The sequence below is a fragment of the Typopeltis vanoorti genome, chromosome 6 (genome assembly GCF_054136105.1).
Source record: "Typopeltis vanoorti isolate ZY-2024b chromosome 6, IOZ_Tvanoo_1.0, whole genome shotgun sequence".
NCBI classification, from domain to species: Eukaryota; Metazoa; Arthropoda; class Arachnida; order Uropygi; family Thelyphonidae; genus Typopeltis; species Typopeltis vanoorti.
In genome coordinates this window covers 2,639,618-2,659,626 of record NC_143554.1, presented here as the reverse complement: position 1 = coordinate 2,659,626, position 20,009 = coordinate 2,639,618, and the positions used below count along the sequence as shown (strand labels likewise).

At 38.3% G+C, this 20,009-nt stretch overlaps 1 protein-coding gene across 1 annotated transcript in view; it reads left to right on the top strand.

The window, feature by feature from the left end:
- The window catches only part of LOC150105248 (ciliogenesis-associated TTC17-interacting protein-like), a 220,457-nt gene that overhangs the window by 16,850 nt on the left and 183,598 nt on the right, over nucleotides 1-20,009 (top strand). Inside the window, exon 2 of the mRNA XM_090393915.1 lies at nucleotides 9,416-9,492. Within this exon, the coding sequence (XP_090250041.1) occupies nucleotides 9,453-9,492 (40 nt within the window). The 5' untranslated portion in view covers nucleotides 9,416-9,452. The remainder of the gene's footprint in view (nucleotides 1-9,415; nucleotides 9,493-20,009) is intronic.

Genomic DNA, 20,009 nt, shown 5'->3' with positions numbered 1-20,009 from the left:
AGGATTCGAACCCGCAGTCTTTTGGCTGGAGAGTGGATATGATAACCACTAGACCAACCAGGCTGGCTGTGGGATGGTATCAACTACAAAGGACATTGTTGAGGTATTCAGTGAACAGTTCATAAGAGTGTTTCATCTTCATCAGTATGAAATTATGAAAAGCTTAAGTGTGTAGGAAATGATGGCTTAATTGAGAGTGAGCAGGGATTATATAATGAATTAAATAAGCTTGATGTCAATAATGCAACAGGATTTGATGTCATATCTCCTTGTATTTTAAGAAATGTTCCAGGGAATTTGCAGTAGCATTGCTATGCCTGTTTAATAAGTGTTACAACAGCATAAGTACCAAGGCAGTGGAAAGAAGGTAATGTTTCCACTGTATAAAGGTGGTGATAAGGCATTGACTACAAATTATATGCCAATCTACATATTATTATTATTATTAACACCAGACCCCCACGGAGTAAAAAGACTCATCATAGGAGGCAAACAATGCCACATATAAAGCTTATAAAGCTGCTTTAAACTCGTTCAGCATATCTGCATCTACCACAATGTCAGGTAAAGCATTTCACTGACCAACTACTCTTTATGAAAAGAACCTACTCCTTATGCCCCTGCTCACACCTTCTTTATACAACTTTCTTTCAGGTTTGTCTCCTTTTTCTACCCCATCCCCATTCTATGAAAAGTTTCTTCTAAATTACCTGGTAACAACCCTTTACGAACTTAAATATCTCAATCAGATCCCCCTCTCTTCATACTATTCACAAGGCTTTGCAAACTGCAAAGTCCTCAATCTGTCCTCATATCCAACATCCCAAAGGCCAATTATGACCTTAGTCAGTCTTCTCTGGACCCTTTCCAACATATCCTCATCACTATGAAAACCAGGGGACCAACTCTGTGCACAGTAATCCATATAAGACCTGATCAAAGGCTTATACAATGGAACAAGAACCTCTTTATATCTACAAGTTAAGGTTCTTCTCATCATTGCCATAATCTGATGTGACCTCTGAACTTAAGATTCTTGTCCAGCACCACTCCAAGGTCTCTGTCTACTCAGTTTCCTCAAAATTTTTTACCAAGTATTTACTTTGCATTCCATTGTTGTCTACCAAATTTCAAAACCTTGCACTTGACAACATTGAATTGATAGTTCCATACTGTTGTCCACTCATATACAATCTATTCAAGTCCTCCTGCAAGGCCACCACATCTGCTTGATTCCTCATCACTCTTCCTGGTTTTGCATCATCTGCAAACAGCTGTATATCTTAACCTATCCCAATTTCATTAATATGCAAATTAAATAACAGTGGTCACAAAACTGACTCTTGAGGTATACCACTAGTGACTTTCCTCTTTCCTGCTGTTACAAGACACTTGTTAAACAGGCTGATGCTGACTCCTTGGAACATTTCCTTAAGACATGTAGTGATGTGTCATCAAGTCCTGTTGCCTTATTAACATCTTGCTCATCATTAAGTCTTCTCTCATTTCATTCTTTACACTTGAGCTTATGATTTCACACTGAGGAAGAAACATCCTGATGAATTGCTCACTAAGCACTTCGACTATGTCCTCTGTAGCAGTCAACATGCTCCCACTTTCATCCATTAAGACCATAATCATTCTTTCTTCTACTTGCTACATATTGAAAAGCTCATGAGGCTTTTCATGGCCTGATTTGCTAATTTCTGCTTGTACTCCACTTTTGTTGTCCTTACCAACTTAGTCACTCTCCTGGCCTGCTCTTTATACTCTTCATGCAACTGATTATTACCATTATTCATCTTGTGCTGCTCCAAAGTACCTTCTTCCAGATTTCGTGCTTAATCTTCCTCATTCATGCTGGCCTGGCTGGCCGAGTGGTTAGCGTATCCGCTTTCCAGCCAAAAGGCTGTGGGTTCGAATCCTGCCATGGGCATGGATATTTGTGATTGTCTGTGGAAAAACTAGTGGTGGTTGGCAGCAGATGGCGTTGGTGTAGTTGCGGTCAGTCGGTGGATTGAGAGTTGTAGAGTAGGTGCCCTCCCTCGATGAGTCTTTGGATCCCCTAGAGGTGTCTAATAATAATAATAATAATAATAATAATTCATCCATTTTACACCTACCTTATTTAGCCTTGTGACCTTTGGAATACATTCACTAATGCTGTTATGTATTTCTTTTTCAGTTCCCACTCAACTCCTCATTCCATTCTATAGCTCCAAGGTGTCTTCTTAGCTTGTCACAATCACTGGTCTTGTACTACCACATAATCTTTCTTCACAGAAGTCTGCATATGTCTAGTCACAACTTAAGTAATCACTTCATGATCACACTCACCAACTAGAAAAAGCAAAACCCACTCACAATTACATCCTGTGATGAAATGATCAGATCTGGCATTTATTGATCTGGAGAAAGCATACAATAGTGCCAAGGCAAGAAGTCTGGAGGTGTCTGAGGGAGAAGAAGGTGCCAGAGAAATATGTCAGATTGTTGCGGGAAATGTACAGAAATGTGAAGACAAGTGTTCGGACCTGTCTGGGACAAACAGAAAGTTTTCAAGTAACAGTTGGCTTGCATCAAGGGTCAGCATTAAGTCCGTTTCTGTTTAATATTGTGATTGATGTGGTAACAGAGGAGGTGAGAGAAGATGTGCCTTGGACAATGTTGTATGTAGATGATATCTTGCTGTGTGCAGATTCAAGAGAAGAAGCAGGAAATAAACTAGAAAGATGGAGAAAAGTACTGGAAGAGAGAGGTATGAGACTGAGCAGAAGCAAGACAGAGTATATGTGTTGCACAGTGAGCGGCAGACAGGAGACAGATCTGGAGCTGGAAGGAAATGTCATCAGGAAGGTGAGAGACTTTAGATACTTAGGTTCAACAGTGGAAGAAGATGGAGGAGCTGAGAAGGAAGTGGCATGCAGGATACAAGCGGGTTGGAGGAACTGAAGGGAGATGGCTGGAGTGTTATGCGATAAGAGGGGGCGAATCAATCTGAAAGGCAAAATCTATAGGACAGTAGTGAAGCCAGCTATGACATATGCTATAGAAACTGTGGCACTGAGGAAAAATAACATCAGCAGGATGGAAGTAGCAGAGATGAGAATGCTTAGGTGGATGTGCGGTGTGACCAGAAAGGATCGTCTGAGAAATGACTATGTCAGGGGAACAGTGAAAGTTACAAACTTGGAGCGAAAATACAGGAGGCAAGGTTGCGATGGTTTGGTCATGTGATGAAGAGGGAGGGCGAATACGTGGGAAGAAGGGTCGTGCAGATGGATGTGCAAGGAAGGCAGAAGTGTGTGTGGCCAAAGAAGAGATGGAGGGAGCTGGTAGAAGAGGACTTGAGGATGAAGAACTTGTATTTGGTGACAGCCCAAGACAGGAAGGTGTGGAGGAGACTCATTATCAACAGTGACCCCACTTAAGTGGGAGAAGCTGCAGAAGAAGAAGATGAATGATCAGATCTAAAATTCTTGATCCTTGATTGGCTTCCTTTACACACTCCTTGATATAGTTGTCTATCAAGAACTTGAGAAATTCATTTTCCTTATTCCCAAATGCTATTTCTTCATTCCAATCTATACCATCATAATTTAAATCACCCATAATAATCACCCTTTCCTTGTTCATTGACTGAAGTTGCTTATAAATTTCTTCATCACCACCTTCTATAACATATGGAGGGTGATGATGAATAAACATATATGAACAGATAAACTCCCAAATTTTTTGGCAAATTAATGCAGCCATACCATGCTGTATACTATATGGCTCCATTAATTTGCCAAAAATTTGGTAGGCTGTTATCTTAAGATCAATTCCTACACAGATGTAATAATTCTTGTTTACAACATTAGAGGGTGTCAAATTAGGACTTCAGATCTTTTTTCCCATTACAATTTAAATTGTTTCTTTTACTCATTGTTGCATGTAAACTGTAACATGTTTTATGTTCTGAAGATTATTATTATTCAGGCCTCCATGGAGTCAAAAGACTTATCGCAGGAGGTCCTTCCTAAGAAACACAAAGTCTATCAAGACTCATCGTGGGAGGTCCCTCCTAGGAAACACAAAGTCTATCATACCACTCCTTATACTCATTGACCATTCTCACTCTTGCCACTCTATCAGGCAATGCATTCTATGGTTCAACCACCCTCCATGCAAAGAAACCACTCGCCCTCTTGCTCACAGTTTCCTTTCGTAACTTCCAGGGATGGCCCCTTGATATCACTCCTTCCCACTGTTCAACCAAGCGAAAGAACTCCCCAGTGTCAACCCTGTAACCACCTCTCAACAGTTTAAAAGTCTCAGTCATATCACTTCTTCTGTCCACCAAACTCTGCAGTCTACATTGCCTCAGCCGATCCTCATAACTAACATTGTACAGTCCTGAAACCATCTTCGTTATCCGACTTTTTATGCTTTCCACAGTTAATTTATCCCCTTCAAATCCTGGGGACCAAATCTGAGAACAATAGTGTAACTGTGGTCTGATCAGAGTCTTATACACCTGAATGATAACTCTTTTATCTCTGCAGGTCAGTGTCCTCATTATTGCAGCAATCCTCTGGGTTACCTTCACCACCTTTGCCATATGTCCCCTAAATTTCAGGTTTCTATCAATCATCAACCCCCAGATCTCCTGTCCCCCCCCCACTTCCTCCAGTACAGCTCCTCCAATAGAGTATCAATGTGTCCCAAACCTCAAGACCTTACATTTTGCTGCATTAAACTGAAACCCCCCTCCCATTCATTTTCCTATCTGTCTAGCTTATTCAAATCCTCTTACAGGGCTGCCACATCTGCACTATTACTAATAACCCTCCCCAGCTTCGCATCATCCACAAACAACTGAATATTCTCCTGCAATCCACTGACAATGTCATTGGCATAAAGATTAAACAATATAGGTCCCAGTACTGAGCCCTGTGGGACCCCACTCGTAAACCTTCTTCCTCCTTGACACTACCCCACCATACACAACTCTCTGATACCTATCAGACAGCCAATTCTGAATCCAGTTGATCAACCTGATGACATACAGACCCATGTGCTGCAACTTAAATATCAGCTTATCATGTGGCACCCTGTCAAATGCATTCGGTAAGTCCAAGAAAATGGCAGTATATGCCTTTCCCTCATATACTGCTCTTGTAACTTTATTATAAAAGGCTAGCATATGACAAAAAAAAGAGCACCCCCTTCACAAATCCACATTGATTCTCACAGATAACATCACCCTCATCTGCCCAATGCTGTATACAGTCCCTCACTAATTTCTCCAAGATCTTAACAACTACTGATGACACACAAACTGGCCTATAATTAGACACTTTCAGTCTGCTACTGCCGTTATACAATGGCGCTATCTTACTTTCCTTCCATTTCCTGGGCACCTTTCCTGTAGCCAGACTTTCATTGGTTTGAAATCCGGCAAAACTGAAACAGTTAATAAGCATATTTTTTTATAACTTACTTTGTTTGGTTTTGCCAGATTTCCCCATCTGCCTTTGTAACTAAATTATAAAATCAAATAAGCTAAATTTTAATTTAATTTATCTTATATGATTTTATAATTTAGTTACAAAGGTGGATGGGGAGACTAAGGCTGCAAATTATATGTTGGTCTAGTCATCAGTGTATTTGGGTTTTGGAGGTATTGTGAAGGTTAGTGATGACTGATATTCAGAATTGTGTTGATAATAGCAGTATTAGTCAGTTGAAGTGGTCATGTTTTAGCGATCTGCTTATGTACTAGAACATAGTGGTGAATTCACTGGATAAAAGAGATCTGTATATTGTTGTGTAATTATATTTTTCAAAGGCCTTTAATAAACTGCCATACAACAAGCTGGTAACTAAATTGAAACAGATGGGATTGGATAAGAGACTAGCTAATTGGCTGTCAGAAAGATATCAGCAGGTTGCGTAAGGGGAGTGGTATTCCAAAAGGTGAAGGTGACTACTGGAGTGATACGGGGATCTGTTTTGTCACCATTATTTTTTAACTTGTATGCTAATGATATTGGGTCTGAAATGACTGGAGATGCACAGCTGTTTGCAGATGATGCAAAGTTGGGAAAAATTATGAACAGTAAGGGCAGATGTTGTGGCCTTACAGAAGGATCTTAATAGATTGAGTGAGTAGGCAAGTGAGTGGTGCTATCTGTTTTAATGTTACAAAGTGCAAGGTCTTGAAACTTAGTAGGCACAGATGAAAAGCAGTTGCATACAATTAATGTAGAAACTTTGGATGAGATGAGAGATCTGGAAGTAATGATGATGAACAGACTTGTGGTTTAAGGATGACATTGATAAAATTGTGAGAACATCACAACAGATTATGACAATGATGAGGAGGATCTTAACATGCAAGAGCCAAAAGGTTATGGTCCCGTTGTATAAGACTTTTATCATACTGCATATGAACCCTATGCACAGATATAGTCTACTGATTTTCAAGGTGATGTAGATATCTTAGAGAAAGACCAGAGAAGATTCACTAAGTTGGTGTTGGATCTATTGAATGTGGAAAATGAAGACAGGTTGAGGGATTGCAATTTGCAGAGCTTCATGAATAGAAAAAGAAGAGAAGATATGATTAAGATTTTCAAGTTGATGAGGAATTATTTCCTGATTAGTGGTAGAGATCTTTCATACTTGGAAGCTGTATAAGGTGGCTGTCACTAGCAAGCAAGGAGCAGGTTCTCTGCATGAAGAGTGATAAGTAAGTGGAATGTGTTACCTGAGTGTGGTGAGTGCAGTAACTCTGAAGGGATTTAAGGCATGGTTTAGTAGTGTTTTTGTGTGAGTGTAGACTTCTTGCATTGAGCTTTTTTGACTCCTTTTGAGGACTAATGCTAATAATGCATCCTTTCCTCTTTCCAGTCTGTTTCCCTGTAACTGAAGTTGTCCATAATAAGTATTCACCCTCTATTCAATGGCAATTTGCACATATATTTATTCAGTGCTTTTTTTTTAATGGTGGTACGCAACGGTACACAGTACTGGCACTGTTTTTCTTAAGTTGTTAAAAATTTGCGATTTATTGACAGCAAAATGTATTATGAATATTCTGGTAGATGGCACTGTGTTCACGAATTGAATTTTCAGTTTTGATTACTCATAAGCAAAGGTTGGTCGATTGGTAGAGCCTCTGCTACTAATAGCTCGCAAAAAGTTAAGCAAGTTTGAGCGTGGTTAGTAATTGGAAGGGGTTAATCATTCAGCTGTTGTCACATTCTCCCTCAATGAGTCGTTGGACTCCCTGCAGGTGTCACATAATAATAATAATAAGTTGGCACCCTGCTTTCCTGTTTAATAGGTTGGTACGCAACTGGAAACAGGAAGTCGTGTTCACCTCCGATCTTCCAATATCAGTTTATCAGTTCTATATTCACTCTACAACAGGCAGGTGTTCACATGAGTTTTGAATTAATCTAAGTTAAGTCAGTGCAATCATTGTTTAAAAATGGCTGCTCTGAGGTCGTCATTCTGCAGTTGATACCAAAAGCAAGAAGCGATCTAGACATGATGAGGGTATATCGGAGGATATGTTAAAAGTGTTGAAGTTTCTCTAATAACATCTTCACCTTTTTTTACAGAAAAAAAGCACTGTATATATTACTAATTTTAAACTTATACTATTTCATTTTATGAATTTTAATGCAATAATCAAATGTTATTTTAATTTATGAAATATTGACATTTATAAATACAATATGAAAGTGAAATCCACTGTTTAAACAATTTCTGTGTAGATGCAAACAAAGAGAACATTATAATTTTATGATAACATTATTATTATTATTTTTTTTTTATGTCATTTCCAAGTAGGATATGTGAAGTGGAGTTCCCTACAGCAATGATCCTTAAACTCTGATTAGATCCTTAGTACCTTAATCCTCCATCAATATCATTCCTTTGGTAATTTCAGAATTTTCATTTCAACACACTGTTCTGCCATTTTTATTATTTTTATTTATTTATGCTTTTGGTTACATGAAACTGGTAAGTGAAAAGTACAATCACAATTTCCAGCAACAAATGATGAAAATCTTAACATATAAAAGTTAATTACATAAAAGGCACAACCAGATTTCTAAGTCTTTCCATTTTTTTTTTTTTTTGTTTTTTTAAATAAAGCAAAAGTAACTTGTCATAATCAAGCCAGGGACAATTACCATGTCATACTATAACAAGTATGACAAGGCTGATGTTCTCACAATACTTCACAACATAAATGTAGCTGTATCCTAGGTACATTTATGTTGTGAAGACCTTGTAGAAGGTTTAATTAGATTCAAGGCCTCATCCATGGATGTCCTGTAGGCCACCACCGTGAAATTGATGCCTTGGGCAGTTGTACACAATATGAGTAATCGTTTGAGCCATGGGAGAACAATCACAATAAGGGTGATCTGACAGCCCCCATTTATGTAGAAGGTTGCGACATCTTCCCTGACTAGTTGTGATCCTGTTTATTGATGACCAAATCTTCCTAGGAAGATCAAAACCAGGCTGCGGAGCACAAGGATCTTCTACCAGGAAGCCGTTTGTTGGTAGATTGTTGGACCAGTGTTCTCTCCATATGTCAGATATTGATGGCAGCACAGCTGACGAGAGTTCGTCCATGGACCAGAGAGGCTTTCTAGATTTGAGGCGTAGACTAGGTGGGTTTATGAGAGTCTGATGTAGGGGTAGGAGTGGGTTGCTCACTGTTTTATTAAATTCCTTAATCAAAGCTTGTCTTCTCCTTATGTGTGGTGGAGCAATGTTAGATAGAACAAGCAGCCAGGAGAGAGGGGTGCTTCTCACTCTCCCACTAATTGTGCGCATGGTAGAGTTTAGCTGGGTGTCTATAATGTTAGTGTGTGTACTTCTTTCCCAAAAATATTTTGATTAATTGTGGATTATCAATTGACTGTCAACTGATGAATTTTTGTCCTGTAAATTTTCTTTCAATTGCATTTTTGATAAATCTAATCTTTAAAGGTACCTGTGACATAACTGTAAACAACTCTCCCAAAACTTTGGGAGATTCTCATTTTATGTAAACATCAAAATTGATTTTAATATTATTTATTAATATATTAATATCTACCTCACAGCAACTGTTTTAATTGGTAAACCAATTGTTGTACGTACCTTGTATTCCTGTTCTTTGATTTGCTTGTCTGTACTTTCATTAAAGTTAATTAATGTGATTATCATGTGATTTGTTGTTTATTTTTTGATAACGTGTTATAATTGATTATTTTCATTGAATCTTCATTACCTCTGTATAGTGAAGTATATTAGTATATTCTGCAATCACTAACAATAAATGTAATTTCTGTTTGTTGTCATGTTTTGATGTTTCTGCATATGTGACTTTAATTAGCCTTTTTTTATATACATATATCAGGTTTCTGCTTTGTCGTTTCCAAGAAGATCTTCCAATAATGATGAAGTTGCCTCCATTTCCATCACCATCAAATGAAAGTAAGATTTTATGTTGCTTATTCTTTAGACCATCAGCAAGCAACCATTTAGTTCATTTGGTTATGCTCAGTTAACTTGGAATTTGTTAGGTCACATATGACAGTGGTGAGCTATGGAAATTTTAACAAAGGGCTCGCATCGTCGAGCAAAAAAAAAAGAGGCCTAACTTAGCCCTTATAATACTTATATTGCGACTTTGTAGAGCTTCTGACAGATATAATTCCTGTAGGATATCAATCATTAATGCTAGATCTTTTAAAAATTCCAAATTGAGAAGTCGGTTTAAAAGGCCCTTACATTTATCGTTCGATGCAAAATGCTTGCATAAAGCTGGATAATTTCTCCACACAGCAAGGGCTGTTCATAAACTGCAAGTTGCCCATTGTGGTCCAAACACAAGGTCAATCTTTAAAATTTCAATACCAAGGTCTTTTGTAATCATATTTAATTCTTGTTGATTTTTTGGTGATTGATGATAAAAATCATATAATTTATCCAGAAATATTTCAAAATAATTTATTTTGTTTAATGTTTTTTTATCAAATTGTCTAATGCTAAGTGTAAACGATGAGTGCAATGGTAAATCACAATATTGGGAAATTTTTGTAGACGTTTGCTTGCAAAACCTGATTTGTTTCCTAAAATTACACTAGCGCCATCAGAACAAAATGCAATGAAATGATTTTTTATATAGTTATAAGAAAATCCACATGAATTTAAAGCAGCAATTATAGTAGCATGTATACATTCTATGGTGGAATGTTCTAGTTCTACAAGATTATTAAACAGGAAGAACAAGGGGCTTGCAAATTTGAGAAAAATTTAACAAAGGGCTCGTGCAAGCCCCTTATAGCTCACCACTGCATATGACCCTCATTTACATTTAAAAAAAATGTGTGTGGGGGGGGGATAATGCTCTCAAATGCTATGAAGGCCACAAATCCCTATATAATCATTCAATTAATGTTTAATCCTTTTAATTGTTATCCAAGTGTAAACAAGTTTGTGCATGAAATATCTTCACGATTTGGCACTTGTGTATCGAATATAATGATTTCACATTAATTACCTTACTATCCCAGAATCCAAAGAACACATTCCTTTTGAACAGGTATAATGCATTATGCCTTATTTTGATCTTCATTGGTCTCTTCCATAATGCATAATATTACACACATCCAAAAGGGATGTCTACTTTGCATAATGGGATACTAAGGCAATTAATGTGAAGTCATTAGACTATATATATGAGTATCCTAGTCATGAATGTACTTTATGTGCGAACCTTGTTTGCTTACACTGGATAATCAGGGTGGACAGGCGTACACAGCGTGAGAAAGGTGGATGCTCCAAAAGGAGGTGAGAGCATGTGTAGGCAGGAAAGTAATGGGATGACCAGGGATCAAGAGGAAACAGATGGAATTGCAAAGAGTTCTAAAATGAAGAAGCAGAAAGGAAAATGGCCCCAGTCCAGCATGGAGAGATCACATCGAGTGAGTGGTATCAGAGGAACTAGCTGTAGATCCAGAAATGAGTTGTTGTGTTTGTACCAATGCTAGAAGTATAAGAAATAAGGCAGAGGAAATGGTTGCACTAATTGCGTCTGTGCACCCAGAGATTGTCGGAATAAGTGAGACATGGTTAGATGAGGACGACATCCTGACAGGAATAGAGCTGGAAAGGGATGATGTGTTTCGTGAGGATAGAAGGGGTAAAAAGGGAGGGGGAGTGCTATTGATGATAGAGAAAGAGTTATGTCCATAAGAGGTAGAGATGCAAGAGGGAAATAGGGCCAGTGGTTTTGAGGCAGTATGGTGTGAGATAGAGGTGAATAGAATCAAATACTTGGTGGGATGTTGTTATAGACCTGGTAATGTGGATGGTGGTGATAGTGAAATGTATAGTCAAATAAGCCAAGCAAATAAGAAAAGGGTGATCATTATGGGTGATTTTAATTATGGCAATATAGACTGGAATGAAGAGATAGCAACTGGAAGTAAAGAAAATGAGTTTCTTGAATTTTTGAGGGATAACTACCTCAGACAGTATGTAGCAGAGGGCACAAAGATTGAGGGTCTTGGATTTGGTCATCTAATCAGAGGATGTAATTATAAATGAGGTGTCAAATCATCCACCAATTGGTGAGAGTGACCATGAAGTGATTACCTGGGTAGTTGCCAGCAGTGTGAGGAACTCTGTGAGAAAAGGGTATATGTGGAACTACAAGGGGGAGGGTTGATTATGAAGAACTCAGGAGACAGCTTGTAGGTGTAGCATGAAATGAGGAGTTAGCTGGAAAAGAGATCAATGCGGCTTGGGGGATTTTTAAAAACTGTCTGCTAGATGCAATGTCTAAATGTATTCCAAGAGTGAGAAGGTTAAATAAGGTAGGTGTGAGATGGACGAATAAAGAGATTAAGCATGCAATACAGACAAAAAGGGCATTGTGGAGGCAGCATAAGAGAAGTGGAAGTAACCAATTTCAAGAGGTCTACAAAGACCAGGCAAGGAGGGTGACTTGGTTGGTGAGAGTAGCTAAAGAGAGGTATGAACAGCAGTTAGCTAATGAAGCCAAAAAGAATCCTAGGGAGTTCTTTCGATGGAGAGATTAAGAGCAGTTAATGATGGGGAGGAGAGACTGACTGTAAGTGAGCAAGAGGTGTTTGGGGAGTTGAGTAAACTAGATGTAAATAAGGCTGTGGGACTTGATAATATATCGCTGCGTATTCTGAAGGAATGTGCCAGAGAGTTGACACCTGCCTTGACATATTTTTTTAATACGAGTCTTACACTTGGTCAAGTTCCTAAAGAGTGGAAAGAGGGCAGGATTGTGCCACTTCATAAAGGAGGTGATCGAACTCAAGCATCAAACTATAGGCCTATCTGTGGGTCAGGTGTTGTGGTTAAGTTGTTGGAGAAGCTTGTGAGAACTAGGATCCAGAGTTGAGTTGACAACAATGGTATAATCATTGATGGACAGCATGGATTTGCTAAAGGGAGGTCATGTTTTAGTAAACTACTTATTTATTACAATAAAGTGACTGCTTCCTTGGACAGAGGAGAAGGATACACAGTAATATACTTGGATTTCGCAAAAGCTTTTGATAGAGTACCTCATGATAAGTTGACAGTCAAACTAGAGCAGATGGGGTTGGATATTAGATTAGTGCATTGGATTGGAGATGGGCTATCTGATAGGTATCAACAAGTTGTGTATGGGGGTGCAATATCCAGGAAAAGGAAAGTCACTAGTGGAGTGCCTCAGGGGTCTGTTTTAGGGCCATTACTATTTAACTTGTATATTAATGATATTGGCGAAGATTTGGATGGAGATATTCAGTTTGCAGATGATGCAAAGTTGGGACGAACCATAAAGAGTGGTGAAGATATTGTGGCCTTGCAAGAAGACTTGAATAAATCGCGTGATTGGGCAAGCAAATGGGGATACGAGTTCAATGTTGCAAAATGTAAGGGTTTAAAATTTGGAAAACAAAGATGGGATGCAGAATTTATGCTTGGTGAGAATATATAGTTGGAGCTAGAGGAAATAAGAGATCTGGGGGTGATGGTGGATAAGGATCTAAAATTTAGGGGACACATTGCCAAAATTGTGAAGACAACACAAAGGCTTCTGGGAATGATGCAGAGGACACTGACGTGTAGAAGTAGGGAGATTCTTGTTCCGTTGTATAAGGCTTTGATTAGGCCACACATGTACTATTGTGCCCAGATTTGGTCACCTGGTTTTCAGAAGGATGAAGAGATGTTGGAAAGGGTCCAAAGGCGACTGACTATGATAGTTTCTGACCTCTGGAATGTCAAGTATGAGGAAAGATTGAAAAGATGTAATTTGCAGAGGCTAGTGGAGAGAAGGAAGAGGGGAGATATGATAGAGACCTACAAGTTGGTAAGGGGTTGTTATAGGATCAATTGTGGAGAAGTTCTACAGAGAATAGTGGGAGATCAGGGGAGAACCAGAGGTCATCCCTGGAAACTGTATAAAGAGGGTGTGAGTAGGGGAGTGAGAGGCAGGTTTTTTTCGTGCAGTTGAGTGATTGGAATGCCTTGCCTGAGAGTGTGGCGTCTGCAAAGAGTTTGAATGTGTTAAAAACACGGTATGATGAGATATGTGTAAGATAATAGGACCTCCTAGATTAGTCTTTGTCTCCATGAGGCCTTGTTTAATAATAATAATAATAATTGATTAAACACAAATGTAATTTCTTGGCAAGTTTAATTTAAATTATAATCAAGTGAATAAATACTTTCTACAACTATCTCTAATTTGCTGAGATGGACTTGACTATCTCTGAGGTGATACAAATAGATAAATTCTTAGATGTCATAGATTTTGTCAAAATATTAACGACATCAAGGTCATTTCTGCAGAAGTGTATAAGCCCAGCCCCGTGTCTCTGTATATGTGGAGACATATCTAAAAGTCAATGAGGGTACATCTTGCAACATTTTACTATATTCAAAAGGAAACACTGTGTTGATCAGTTAATGGAGGAGTTGTCATTTTTATGGCTTCTCAAACCTCATTCTATCATTGTTCTCAAAATTTTAAAACTTGACATTTCTCAATATTGAAGTGACATCCCCACTCCCATACCCATTAACTCAGTCTATTCAAGTCTTCTTGTAAGGCCACATCTGCTCTACTCCTCATAGTTTGTCCCCGCTTTGCATAATTTGCAAACGACTGAATATCCCCATTCAATTCTTCCTCAATATCATTAATATATATAGGTTAAAGAGTAATGGTCCTAAAGCAGCCCCTTAAGGCAAGCCACTACTGACTTTCTGCTTCTCGGATATTCTTCCCTATACACAACTTGTTGATAGGTATCAACAAGTTGTGTACAGGGAGATTGCCTCATCTGACCAATGCTGTAAATGATCCCTCCCTAATTTTCCCACGATCTTAACAAGTACTGATGAAATACAAACAGGTCTATTGTTTGACACTTCCAGTATACTACCACCAGGTCTATAGTTTGACACTTCCAGTATACTACCACCCTCATGCAATGGAACTATCTTACCTTCTTTCCACTCCTTAGTTCCTTTCCCATGGCCAGACTTTCATTGAAAAGCCAGTCAACTCAGCTGTCAGTTCTTAAGCACATTCTCTCAAAACCCATGGTGAAATCCCATCCAGTCCCATTGCTTTATTGACATCCAGAGTACTCAGTATTTGAAACACACTCTCTTCTTGCACTTCTAAACCTTGAACCTACCCTATCCCTCTAATATAAAAGCCTACTTCTCCAGGATGAAATACCCCAGTGAAGCGTTCATTGAAGAACTCCATTGATAACCTTTGCATCAGTCACCTATTCTCAGTTTTATTCAACTCATCTTATATTTCTCTTATCCCTTACTAGTTTTGTCTTCCTTACCATACTTGTCACTCTCCTGGCCTGTGTGTTATACTCTTCATGCATCTGTTCTCCCCCCCCCCATACTTATGTCTTTCCCATAACCTCTTTTTTACCTGTGTTTCCCATTTATTATTGCTTGTAATCCACTTTACACAAAATTGTGTTCTCTTCCTCACTTGCAGTATACAGCTTGCTATTTCTGCTAATAAACATTCCTTCACAAGTTTCCAAGCACTGATGATATCTTGCCCTTCCAATTCCTCCCTTCATGGAACTGCCTCAAGTTAATGTCTAAGATCATTATAATCATCTGCCTTATAATTCCACATACAGTCCTTTCTCTTTGACACTTCTGCATGTCTATCTCCCAAATCAAAACAGCATGGTCACTCTTTTCAACTGGGGACAGAAATGCCATCTCATTTAGAATCAGCTTTTCTGATGCTATGACCAAAATCTAAAACTATTGAAGCTCATGTTCCTTCTATTACATGTCGCCTAAGACATTTGTCTTTCAAGAATTCGAGAAATTCCATTCCCTTATTACTATATGCAGTTTCCTCTTCCCAATTTATATTGCTGGAGTTAAAATCTCCCAGAACAATCATTCTTATTGCATATGCCAAGCTCAACTACCTAAACATCTCCTTCTTTTCTAAACATCACCCTCTATGCTTCCTGGCTTGTAGAAACACCCGACTAATATCCCACCCTGCCCACTTCTACTTCACACCATATGCTTTCAAAACCATTAGTACCATTTCCCTGCAAATCCTCCACTCTGAGAGGACACAAGTGATCACTTATAAGCAGTACTCCTCCACCGTGTTTTCCATTCCTATCTTGTCATAAAATGCTATACCCTGCTACTTTTACATTTCTGCCAGTATCTCATCTTCTGTCAACCACGTCTCAGAGATCCCAATAACCTTTGGACAAGTTGATGCTGTTAGCACCAGCAATTCATCTCCTTTATTCCAGATACTACTAGCATTAGTATAAAGAATCAAAGCATTGTCACTCCTTCTGTACCGCTCATTATCCCTTCCAGACACCACTGGATTCAGCATTAGCCGATGTATTCCCCCTTTTCCCAAGTACCTACGAATGAGCAAAGATGTAGATGACTACGTCTTTGCTCATTCAGATTCAAGCTGTCTCTCGCATAGTTCCTTTCTGTCCTGAAATGCCCTCCAAGCATCCACGTATCCAAGCCTCTCTTTTGAGAAATTCTGGACATTATACTATTCATTATTGATGCTCTTCTCCAAAGCTCTTCATTATGCCTGGGCAACACACTCACTATCTTCTCCTTCTCAGTCTTCTTTTGTACAACTTGAAGCATAAAACTCATAAAACTCAGATCTCTTGCCATCTGATATACACTGCCTTTCAAGTCATTCATTTCCACCATCACAGTGATCTCATCTCATCCACTCTTTCATCTTGCTTAATTATCATAGTCACACTACCGTTCCTCCAGGCAAACACTCCTCTGGCATTCTATCTTGTACACCATGGATCATTGAGTCTCCATACATCACAACTCTTACTACTCTGTTTCTTCCTTGCTCACCTGCAACCCTCACTCTCTCTCTCCTCACACTTTCTCTCTTTGTTCCCCCTTCTTATTTCTTGTTCCGTCTTCTTTCCATCCGTGGTTCCAGAACTATCTCACATTTTTCTCATTCCCTCTCTTTTAATGGTTCTCCTATTCTTTCCTGTTTGGTCATTTCCATAACCCTCTCTCTCTCTCTCACACTACCACTCTGATTTGCTTTGCATTCATTGTTTCCAGTCACCTAATCTCTTCTTCCTCACTTCTCAACTCTGCAGACATTGCACTTCTCCTTTCATTGCATTTCTCTCTCTCTCTGCAAGTTACCTACTGTTGTTCAGCATTCATCCTTCCAATTAATACCTTCTTCGAAAATTTCACAATGTTTTATACTTACTATACTTCCTACATTTATTTTTTTCATTCACATTCTGCTCGTTATCCTCACCCTCAATCATGCTACTCGTCTCTCTTTTGGTTGTTATTCTCCCTTTTCTAATGTAATGCTGTTGGGGTCTTGGTACTCTCCCTTTTCTAATGTAATGCTGTAGAAGTCCATCATACTAATCTCTAAATCAAAAGTTCATCCCATTTTCTACATTTTTAGCATATATGCATCTACTGATCTACCACCTGCCACATATCTAACTGTTGGGATTCACACCACAAAATCCCTTAGTATGCTGTCTAAAATTATTATTATTAGCTCAAGACCTCATGAAGTCAAAGACTCATCTGGGAGGTCCTTTTATCACACACACACAGCTCATCATACCATGTCTTAAACACACTCAAACTCCTTGCAGACACCACACTCTCAGGCAAGACATTCCAATCATTCACAACTCTGCACAAAAAAAACCTGCCTCTCACTCCCCTACTCAAACCATCTTAATACCGTTTCCAGGGATGACCTCTGGTTCTCCCCTGATCTTCCACTATTCTCTGTAGAACTTCTCCACCATTGATCTTATAACAACCCCTTACCAACTTGTAGGTCTCTATCATATCTCCCCTCTTCCTCCTCTCCACCAGACTCTGCAAATTACATCTTCTCAGTCTTTCCTCATACTCAACATTCCAGAGGTCAGAAACTACCTTAGTCAGTCGCCTTTGGACCCTTTCCAACATCTCTTCATCCTTCTGAAAACCAGGTGACCAAATCTGGGCACAATAGTACATGTGTGGCCTAATCAAAGCCTTATACAATGGAACAAGAATATACCTACTTCTACACATCAGTGCCCTCTGCATCATTCCCAGAAGCCTTTGTGTTGTCTTCACAATTTTGGTGATGTGTTCCCCTAAATTTTAGATCCTTATCCACTATCACCCCCAGATCTCTTATTTCCTCTATCTCTAACAATATATTCTCACCAAGCATAAATTCTGCATCCCATCTTTGTTTTCCAAATTTTAAAATCTTATATTTTGCAACATTGAACTCACATCCCTATTTCCATACCCAATCACTCAATGTATTCAAGTCTTCCTGCAAGATCACAACATCCTCACTACTCTTCATGGTTCGACCCAACTTTGCATCATCTGCAAACAACTGAATATATCCATCCAAATCTTCACCTATATCATTAATATACCAGTTAAACAGTAATGCCCCTAAAACAGATGACTTTCCACTAATGACTTTCCTTTTCCTAGATATTGCTCCCCCATACACAACTCATTGATAAGGAAAAGTTAAATGGAAGATGGATGGAGTACTTATCAGATCTCCATGATGATGATAATGTTAACATGTTGGATGATTCACGACACCTTAAGTTAAATGTAACAATAGATACCACTCTACCCACAAGAAAGGAGGTAGAACATATAATTAAGAATCTTCCTAATAATAAATCCCCTGGGTGTGATAATATTCCGGCTGAGCTGCTGAAAGCTTTGACTGGCAATAATAACAACTATTTAGTGGAATCCATTCAACACATCTATAAAACAATACAATTACCTGAAGTTTTTGCAATATCTATCTGTATACCAATTCCAAAGCAACATAATGCACAAAATTGTGAGGATTACAGAACTGTGAGCCTAATATCCCATGCTTCTAAAATTATTTTAACCTTCATTAACAAACAAATTGAAAGAGCCATAAGCAGTGAATTGAGTGAACAACAGAAAGGCTTCAGAAGAGGAATGGGAACCATTAATGCTATCCTGGAACTAAAAATACTAATAGAAAGATCACTTGAAAGAAATAGGAACATTTACATATGCTTCATAGACTTTCAGAAGGCTTTTGACCAGGTAAAACATAATGAAATGTTTAATATGTTAGATAAATTAGACATAGAAGATCATGTACTTAAGATTATAAAAATGATTTACACCAAACAGAAAATGCAGCTGTTTAACTCTGAGACTTCTGAAGTGAAAATAAAAAGAGGAGTTAGACAAGGTTGTATACTTTCACCAAATCTATTTAATATCTATAGTGAGACAGTGATGAAAAAGATTGAAAAACAAAAAACAGGAATTAGTATCAATGGTATAAAATACAACAATCTTAGATATGCTGATGATACCATTCTAATAACAGAAACAAACTAATAAAATTACAGAAGCTACTAATTGAAGAATGTAAAGAATTTGGATTAGATATTAATGCAAAAAAAAAAAAAATTTATGCAAATCTCAAAAGAAAGTAGATCCAAGCCAGAAATATTCATAAACAATATGAAAATTGAACATATGACAGAATACAAATATTTAGGCACCTACATTACTGCAGATGGAAAGTAAGATAAAGAAATAAAAATAAGAACAGCCATAGCTGAAGATGCATTCTGGAAAAATAAAGATCTGATCAGAAGTTCTGTGAGTATTGAGACAAAGAAAAGTGATAAGAACATTAGTGTGACCAATTTTCACATATGGAAGTGAGACCTGGATATTCAAGAAGAGAGTAAGGCAACAGATAATGGCCTTTGAAATGTGGTGCTATAGGAAAGTTCTGAAAATCCCATGGACAGAACATGTGACAAATACAAATAAAGAACATGTCCTACAGAAAATGAGAACACAGAGATCTTTATTACAGGAAATGATCCAGAGAAAGATGAGATTAGCAGAACATGTACTGAGAGGTTCAGCAGGACAGAGGATATTAACAGTTTTAGAAGGAAATATTGGGAAAAGGATCAAGAGGCAAAAAACGAAGGACATGGCTTGAAGATATAAGATCATGGACAGGATCATATGGCTAGTACATTTCTGTACTAGATTTCTGGTACCATGTGTACCAGAAACAAAAAGGAAAGCCACCAACAGAGAGAACTGGAAGGACATGGTGCTGCACCCTCTCACTGAGGAAGCTACATGAAGAAGAAGAATTTGATTATATATTTCATTATCACCACCATCCCCGTTACCTGGTCTGTAACAACATCCAACCAAGTATTTGATTCCATTCACCTCTATCTCACACCATACTGCCTCAAAACCACTGGCACTATTTCCCTCTTGCATCTCTACTTTGTATGGACATAACTCTCTCTCTATCATCAATAGCACTCCCCCTCCCTTTTTTACCCCCTCTGTCCTCACAA